The 8864-nt window shown below is 46.8% G+C and overlaps 1 protein-coding gene across 4 annotated transcripts in view; it reads left to right on the plus strand.

Annotated features, from left to right (window-relative positions):
- ILKAP (ILK associated serine/threonine phosphatase) overlaps window positions 1–8798 on the plus strand; it is a 39448-nt gene extending 30650 nt beyond the window's left edge. For all 4 annotated transcript variants that reach the window (XM_030574367.1, XM_030574368.1, XM_030574370.1 and 1 more), the window contains 3 exons: window positions 5690–5809; window positions 7839–7920; window positions 8465–8798. In XM_030574367.1, the coding sequence (XP_030430227.1) occupies window positions 5690–5809; window positions 7839–7920; window positions 8465–8605 (343 nt within the window). In that variant the 3' untranslated portion in view covers window positions 8606–8798. The remainder of the gene's footprint in view (window positions 1–5689; window positions 5810–7838; window positions 7921–8464) is intronic.
- The last annotated feature ends 66 nt before the right edge of the window (window positions 8799–8864 follow it).

Below are 8864 nucleotides of genomic sequence, written 5' to 3' on the forward strand. Positions count from 1 at the left end.
TAGTTCTAAGAGGGCTAGAAGGTCAGTAAGGGTGATGGAAAGAAGGCGTGATGTGGTGTTCTCATTTCTAAGACCCTCCATGGCTTATTCCCAGCCTATTATTTCATAAATGAGATGTCAGCCTGTACCCTTGCTCTACTGTTGATGTCAGCCTTCATTGGTCTTGGCTGCACCTTCGTGCTTTCTCCCATGTCTTGGGCAAAGCCTCCATTCTGTCCTTCAGATCCTTCCATAAAACTCACCTCTGCCATAGTGTTACCAAAAAAAGTCAGTGATTAGGCTGCTGGTTTGCTGTGACAGCTGCTTATTATGGTGATCAGAATCATGTTACTTTGTACTCCTGTATGATGATTCAGTGTGTTGGTTCTTGTCTTACACTTGGATTATAAATTTTTTAGGGCAGGGACTGTCTTATGTTTGTACAATACTTAGCATAATGGTCTCTAGACCTCTAGGCACCACCACAATACAGCTAGTAAATAAAAGACGGGTATAGCACATACATCAGACTTTCTCCATTATCCTGTACCTCTGCCCTAACATGAAGAGACCAACCCTTGTGTTTTGCTAAGGCTGCCAATGAGGGTGAAGATTAATGCTGGTCTGTGGTTTCTATTTGGACATTTGGCCACTGGGAGCTACAGTGACACTGCCAAGGCAGGCCACTGAAAAGCCGTCTGACAGAGGCTTTCTGCTACTATTGATGGTCCCTTATGTTGAATTATGCCAGGTGCACGGTTAAGGAAGGATTTTCAAAGGTGCTTGTTGATTTCATTGGGAGCAATTAAGTTAGCGTTGAGTACTTTTGAAAAATCCCATGCTCTGGGCATAACTTGATGTATTTAAGCTTTGTTAGATATCCCTAGAGTGTGCGTTTATTGACCTTGCTGGAATTGAATCAGTGACCTGGAAGTGAAAGGCCCATTACCAAATGCCCCCATGCTCTTGACAGCCTTGAAATGGGAGGGGCATGTGGTTCTCTCTCCTTTTTGTGCATATCACTCATGTTTCTGCATGTCACAGCTCCTTTAAAAACAAAATCTGCCTCCAGGGCTTGTCTCCTGCATATCCCTGGCCTGCCAGAAAGCAGATCATCATGTGCAGTTTGAAGTTGCTTGGTACAAACACTGTAATGATACAGTGGGTTGTTCTCTCTTGTCAATTTGTGGGAAGAGCGGGTACAGGAAGAGGCATGCTTAGATTTGTGTAAATTCTTAATGCTGCTTCTTTGAGTGCTTGCTCATGTCAATTCCATTCTAGGTGCGTGCACGCCCACATGCACAGTCAGAATTTTTGCCTTAGCGGTATTGGGAGGGCCGGCTTTGGCACCCTCTGGAGTGCCACACTCATGCGCTGGTATATGAGGAGTCACCAGCCTTACGTCCAGTCAGTTCCTTCTTACTGCCCCTACATTTTGTCAGAGTGACTTCCCCTTGCCTCAGCAAGTGGATAACGGTTTTCCCCAGCACTTATTGTCTGTCTCTTTATATATAGTTGTTTACAGTAGTTAGTAATTAGGTGTTAAGTTATAAGAGTTAGTTTAGTAAGTTAGAGTCTCAGCAGGGACTTTGCCCCATGGTGGGGCATGCCCCAGTCCCTGGGTTTCAAGCCTTGTGGTAGAGGAGATCCCTTGGGAAATGAGGGGGAAAGGGGTCTACTCCGGGATCAGGTACAAAGGAGCCTCGATCTGGTACGTTCCACATGTCACGATCTGGCCCTGTTAATAAACTAAAAGAAATTGACCCTAATACTGGTGCAACAAACGGAGTTCATAGCAGGGTTGGTCCTCGACTCCACACGGGCAAGGTGCTTCCTCCCAGAGGCCCATTTCTGAGCCATGAGAGACCTGATCTTACATATGAGGTCCTGTCTGCTCACCACTGCTTACGCATGCCTAAAGTTGTTAGGCCACATGGCAGCCTGTACTCTATGTGGTCATGCCCGGCTCCATCTCAGACCCTGCAACCATGGCTGGTGTCAGTCTACATCTCCAATAGGCACAATCTAGACCGCCTGGTCAGGGTGCCGGACCACATACGGTCATCCCTGGAATGGTGGTTGGACCCTGGATTGGTGTTGGAGGGAGTTCCATTTGTGTCACCATCGCTGACCCTGGTTTCTGATGCCTTGCACCTGGGGTGGGGAGCCCACCTGGGCAATCTCAGCACACAAGGTCATTGGTCATGAGATGATCGCTCCCTCCACATAAACATCTGAAAGCTCAGAGCAATTCGCTTCGCCAGCCAGGCTTTCCTGCCTCATCTGAGGGGCAAAGTGGTCCAGATTCTGATGGACAACACCGCCACAATGTTTTATATCAACAAGCGAGATGGAGCCTGGTTGTCAGCCCTTTGCCAAGAACCTCTCTGGCTGTGGGACTTCTGTGTGAAGCATGCCATCCATCTCATGGCAGCGCACCTCCCCAGGGCCAGGAATGTGTTGGCAGATCGCCTCAGCCGGACCTTCTCGTCTCGCTACAAGTGGTCACTCCACCCGGAGGTGGTCAGCATGATCTTCCGGAGGTGGGGAACTCCTGAGTGGACTTGTTGACGTCCAGATAGAACAGGAAGTGCCACACATTCTGCTTGATTTGGGGGATTGACAGAGTCTCCCTGTCTGATGCCTTCTTGCTCCCGTGGTTGGGGGCCCTAATGTACGCCTTCCCACCAGTGCCTTTAATCCAGAGTCCTCATGAAGATCAAGCAGGACATGGTGAGGTTAATCCTCATAGTTCTGGCTTGGACTTTCCAGTACTGATTCGTCACGGTGCTGGATCTCTCAGTGGCCGCTCTGCTGCAGCTGCCACTCTGGCTAGACCTGGTGTCCCAGAACCACGGCAGACTTCTGCACCCAAACCTGGCCATGCTGCACCTGACGGCTTGGCTGCTGCATGGTTGAATGCAGAGAAGCAGGAATCCTTGGCCCGAGTCCAACAGATCCCATTGGGCAGCAGGAAACCCTCCACCAGGGCGACCTACCTGGCCAAATGAAAACATGTTCACATGTTGGCTCTTGGACCAAGGTCTTAGGCCTCACTACAGTTGATCCTGGACTGTTTGGGCCAATCTTCTACATCTCAGGCTACAGGGCTTGTCTCTTTCTTTGATCAAGGTCCATTTGGCCCCTATTTCGGCCTTCCACCTTCTGTTCCAGGGCAGGTCAGTGTTTGCTCACAACATGACAGTCCAGTTTCTAAAAGGTCTGGCGGTCCTATCCTCAGGTCCGTGATTCTGTCCCTCCTCAGGACCTGAATCTCACACTATCAAGGCTCAAGGGCCCCCCTTTTGAGCCATTGGCTTCCTTCCTGTTCCCTTCTTCTGCTTGCATGGAAGGTCTCATTCCTCATGGCAATAACATCAGCCTGTAGGGTCTCTGACATTAGGGTGCATACCTTGGAGCTGCCCTATATGGTGTTCCACAAGGACAAGTTTCAGCTGCAGCCACACCCAGCCTTCCTGCACAAGGTAGTTTAACAGTTTCATGCCAGCCAGGACATAGGAGGTTTTGGAAAGAAAATCGGTAAGTATAAGTCACATGAGGAGCATGGATTACACTTTCTGGATGTCAGGAGGGCACTAACTGTTTACACAGAACTAATCCATTCCATAAGTCAATGAAACTATTTGTCATGGTGGCAGACAGGATGGAAGGGCCTTCTTGTGTCCACCCAAAGAATTTCATCGGGGATCACCACCTGCATTTGTTTTTGCTATGAACAGGTGAAAGTGCCCCCACCAGCAATTATAACCACCCACTCAAGCGGAGCACAAGTCTCGGTGGAGGCCTTCCTGGGTCAGGTGCCGATCCAAGATATCTGCAGGGCCACTGCCTGGTCATCCATCCACCCATTCGTATCCCATTTAGCGCTTTCCCAGCAGGCCCAGGATGATGATGGCTTTGGTGGAGCTGTGTTCTAAGCCACACGACCATGAACTCCGAGCCCACCTCCAAGGGTGCAGCTTGTGAGTCACCTAGAATAGAATTGACATGAGCAAGCACTCAGAGGGGGAAAAAATGGTTAGCTACCTTTTGTAACTGTTGTTCTTCAACATGTGTTGCTCCCGTCCATTCCACTATCTGCCCTCCTGTCCCTCTGTTGGAGTTGCTGGCAAGAAGGAGCTGAGAGTGTGTAGGGCCAGTAGAGCCTCGTATACTGGTGCATGAGCGCAATGCTCCAGAGGGCACCACAGCTAGCCTTATGGATACCACTAAGGCAAAAATGTCTGACAACTCTGCACATGGGCACGCACACACTTAGAATGGAATGGACATGAGCAACATCTCGAAGAACAATGGTTACAAAAGGTAGGTAACCATTTTTCCTCTCTGGAAGCTCATTTTTACCATCCCTGTAAACTAGCTTTCTTTCCTTGTCCTCTTAACAGGCTGAAGGGATCGGGGTGGAAGATGAGAGCAGGGAAAGTAGAGCCCTGTTTTATAACCAGAAGCAATTAACAGTTAACAAAAAATTGAAAGCTAAACAGCCATTTAGATTAGGATCCATTGATTAGGACTCAGCTTAGTAATAACACTGCTTAAGTTCCTTAAGAAGGTAGCAAGGGTGGCCAGTGACAGAGGAGCAACAGAATAGCACTAGAAAACTTGTCCACCCCACTGTCTTACTGATGCACTAATATTTTTAAAGCAAAAGAATGAAGCCTCCAAAAAGTAGCCCCATTTACACCTTTTGATCTGTAGGTGAGTTAGCAGGATCTTATAATCAGTGGTATCAAAGGCAACAGATAACTAGAGCTATCTCTGATTGAGAAGAGATCTTCATTGGTCAGAGCCATAACCACAGTAGAACCCAAACTGTGAGGGGTCAAGGAAGTCAGGCATCCAGCTACAGGGAATGTGTCACAACATTCCCACTCTTAACTGAAACAGAAGATTAGAGACAAGTCAATAATTTCCCAGATTGTCACGGTCAAGCACTTTAATTGGTGGAAAAATAGCCAGGTCCAGATGCTTCATTTTTTATGTCTTAGTATAACACTACATATTATGATCCCACTCCATTCTCTTGCCTCCCTCAATGCAATGGTATTTCCATTCAAAATTGTAATCCTCTTCTGAGTTCATGATGGAAACTCACTTTCATTAGCAAATCACTTGTGGTCCATTCTTAATCCTCACTGTCTTCTGTTAAAACTATCTCCTATGTGTAACCTCTGCTTTTTGAAGTCAAGGTTGGGGTTTTACTAATGCTGACTTAAACAAGCCCTGGTTACATACACTATGCTCAGATCTTATGTTTTTGAATTATGTTTTCCTTCCCTGTTACGTTGAACGCCTCTCAGTTTAGGGCAAGTCCAAAGAAAATAAAATGGTTAATCCTACTGATGGTTTCTTTCGATCTCTCCCTATCTTCTGTCATTGTTGAAGTTTCTGTGTGGAGTTTGTTCACCCTGAATGCTATGGCTTAAGAAACAGGAGAGATGGGATGAAATCCAACCTATTTTTAGGCAATGGCAAAACTCCTCCTAATTTAAGTGGGGGCAGGGTTTTACCCATAGTGTCTAAAGAGTAGGCCATCAGGAATAGCTCCTCTGCATTTCAGCCGTAAGCATCTGCTTGAGAATGTGCAGTCAGTTTTCTAGCGAGAGAGGAAGGGATGTGTCCAGTATTGGGAAAGCTGATGTCCTGCTGAATTATTTTGTCCCAAATGGGCTTCCTTTTCATCATTCAGGGACGGACGAGTGCTGGGTGTGCTGGAGGTTTCCCGCTCCATTGGAGATGGACAGTACAAGCGCAGTGGTGTCATTTCTGTACCGGATATCAAACGCTGCCAGCTCACACACAATGACAGGTAAAGCATGTCCAAGCAGAGGGTAAAGCAAGGTATGTGTTCAGTGCCATTTCTGTTTAGCAGTTCGTAATTCAGAATCTTCTCAAGTCAGATCACCAGAGTCATCCAACTACTCCTTATTCTCATCACTGTGATGGCTCTTTTCTTAAATTTGTGTTTTGATGGAGAGTTAATTGAAAGGGTTCATCATGTGTGGAGCAATGCAAGCATGTGTAGCAATTACAGAACTACAGACTGACACAGCCCTTGCACTAAACAGCTTTCCATCTACAGTCATTCAAATGGCAGGGCTGATGCCTTCAATTATTAAGGTTGCCTGACAGTTTTTGCTTTTAAGACCCTGTTTTCATTTGCTTGTAAATTTGCCAAATTCTAACCATTTGGACTGAAATGATGCATGCTGGGTGCATGCCTCAGCCTGAACTATCTTGGAACATTTCAGACACAACAGAATGAGGCTAGAGAAAAATACATTATGTTTTGCTTATGTTAAAAATTCTGGCAGATTTTCCCTTGAACTGCTAGCACGCTCATGCTGTGGACCCAAATTCAGCCAAGATGATATAAGCCTTTGAAAAACCATAACTCACACGTGCTCAACAAAGACTTGTTAAAACATCACGGCTAAAATCTCCAAAGATTCTGTCTGCACTAGGCATGATCCATTCTGGGGCTAGAGCAGACTTCCCTTGCAGTTTTTCACTGTGCCGCTGGGGGTCATGCCAGGCCACAGCTGGGCCCTGAAATGGAGAGCAGGGAACCTCTTGTACTCAGTGCTCTCCCCTGCTAGTTTCAGGCAGCATGGAGGAGGAAAGTGCCTGATTTAAATACAGAGGGGACCTGAGATGGAAGGAATGGGTAGTAGAATGGAACAAGGAGAGGGGACTGACTGGGAAACTGGTGAGGAGACGCCTGATGAGACAGGATGGGAATGGGGACTAATTCTGGCTAGGCAAAGACATCAGTGTCAAGTTAGGAAATGCCTGAATTAAGGGTGCTTGTGGGGGCTCTGAGACACTAGATGCTGTAATGTGGGATGCCCTGGTGGTGGTACTGGGGCACCAGTCCTGCTGATACCCCTTATATTCCCTTGCTTTTAGCCACTTTACAGGGGAGAGAGATGGAAGAACAGAACTTTGAAGGGAAGAGTGAGTTCCTGCAGGAACAGAAATAACTATACATGGGCAACACACAGTGACTTTGCATAACAAGTCATTGTATTCATTGTTTGTAGAGCCCCATAGTATGTCCTGCCATAGGAACTCTGCTACTGCATCTTTATTATACTTTTGGCATGTTCTCTAGTTTATGTGTAGGGAATATGTAAGGAGGATAGCCTCAGGGGGCATCAGCTTACTTTCCAGCAGCTGATAGCAGTGCTGTCAAAGGTTATCTGTATTTGGTCAATTTCATAGTCATAGGATTTAAAAATCGTAAATTTCATGATTTGATCTATTAAAATCTGAAATTTCACGGTGTTGTAATTGCAGGGGTCCTGACTCAAAAAGGAGTTTGGGGGCGGGGGGGTTGTGGTACTGCTGCCCTTATTTGTGTGCTGCTGCTGGCGGCAATGCTGCCTTCAGAGCTGAGTACCTGGAGAGCGGCAGCTACTGACTGAGAGAACAGCTCTGAAGGCAGTGCCCTCACCAGCAGCAGCACAGAAGGATGGCATGGTATGGTATTTCCACCCTTACTTCTGCGTTGCTGGGGTGTGTGTGTGTGTGCGTGTGTTGCCTTCAGAGCTGGGTACCTGGCCAACAGCCACTGCTCTCTGGCTGCCCAGCTCTGAGAGCAGTGCAGAAGTGAGGATGGCAATATTGCAGAATCCCCCCTGCAACTCCCTTTTGGGTCAGGACCCCCAATTTGAGAAAAACTGGTCTCCCCTGTGAAGTCTGTGTAGTGTAGGGTAAAAGCACACACAAGATCAGATTTCACAGAGGGAGATCAGATTTCACAGTCTCTGGTGCGTTTTTCATGGCCGTGAATTTGGTAGAGCCCTACATGTTGCCTAGCATTGATTCTCTTTCAGGTTCATTATGCTGGCCTGTGATGGCCTCTTCAAGGTCTTCTCACCAGAAGAAGCTGTAAACTTCATCTTGTCCTGCCTGGAGGTGAGGAGAAGGCAGCTCTGGGGTGGACTTGCGTGTGCAGTTTCATCAGTGCAGAAGGTGTGAAATACTAGCATGCTAGGAAGGGGAGAGCATAGAAGAGAAATACACTTTTAGGTGGAACCAGTGTGCTCTGGCAGCTTATTGAATGAGAGCTATTCTAAAATACTGGTAGGATTGCCTCATTCTCAAATGATTGCTTATTGCCATTATTTGTCCTGTTTAATCCATCTCTGCTTCATGGGACCATCACCATTTTATTGTCTCCCAGCCCCAGTATGAAGGAGAGCTGCTCCTTAGCCAGTATGAGAGAGCTTTCCTTGCACATTATTAAATTCCATGTATGAGCAGTCTGGGCTTTTTCCTAGAGCTGGAAAAAACAGAATCCTGAAGAACAGGAGGCTGTTTAGTGTTGCCCATGTGAAGTTGCCGTTGGATTGTGCAGCATAAAACTGTAGTCCGCATGATTGCAGAGCAGTGTGAAATGTTTACATTCTCAGCAGAACAGGTTTGTGAGATGAGTATGGTCAACTTCCTCTTCCAACAGGACAAGAATATCCAAACAAGAGAAGGAAAATCAGCAGCTGACGCTCGATATGAAGCAGCCTGTAACAGGCTGGCCAGCAGAGCAGTGCAGCGAGGTTCTGCGGATAATGTCACTGTAGTGGTGGTCCGGATCGAGCACTGAAGGAAAACATGCAGGGATGCAGTCCAGAGCTGCATGTGATGGATTTAAATACAACAAGTGTGTGTGTGTGTGTGTGTGTGTGTGTGTGTGTGTGTGTGTGTGTGTGAGAGAGAGAGAGAATTTGGGGGGCGATGTATGTGTCTCCTCCCTGGATGCTCTTCATTGTAAATAAATAAACTTCTTCTTTTTCTAATTGTGTTAGTTTAAATTTTTGTTTGCCATATTTTATAAATGAATTTCTGTACAGGACAGATTGCAT

Source organism: Gopherus evgoodei, chromosome 9 (assembly GCF_007399415.2).
Source record: "Gopherus evgoodei ecotype Sinaloan lineage chromosome 9, rGopEvg1_v1.p, whole genome shotgun sequence".
Classification (NCBI taxonomy): Eukaryota; Metazoa; Chordata; order Testudines; family Testudinidae; genus Gopherus; species Gopherus evgoodei.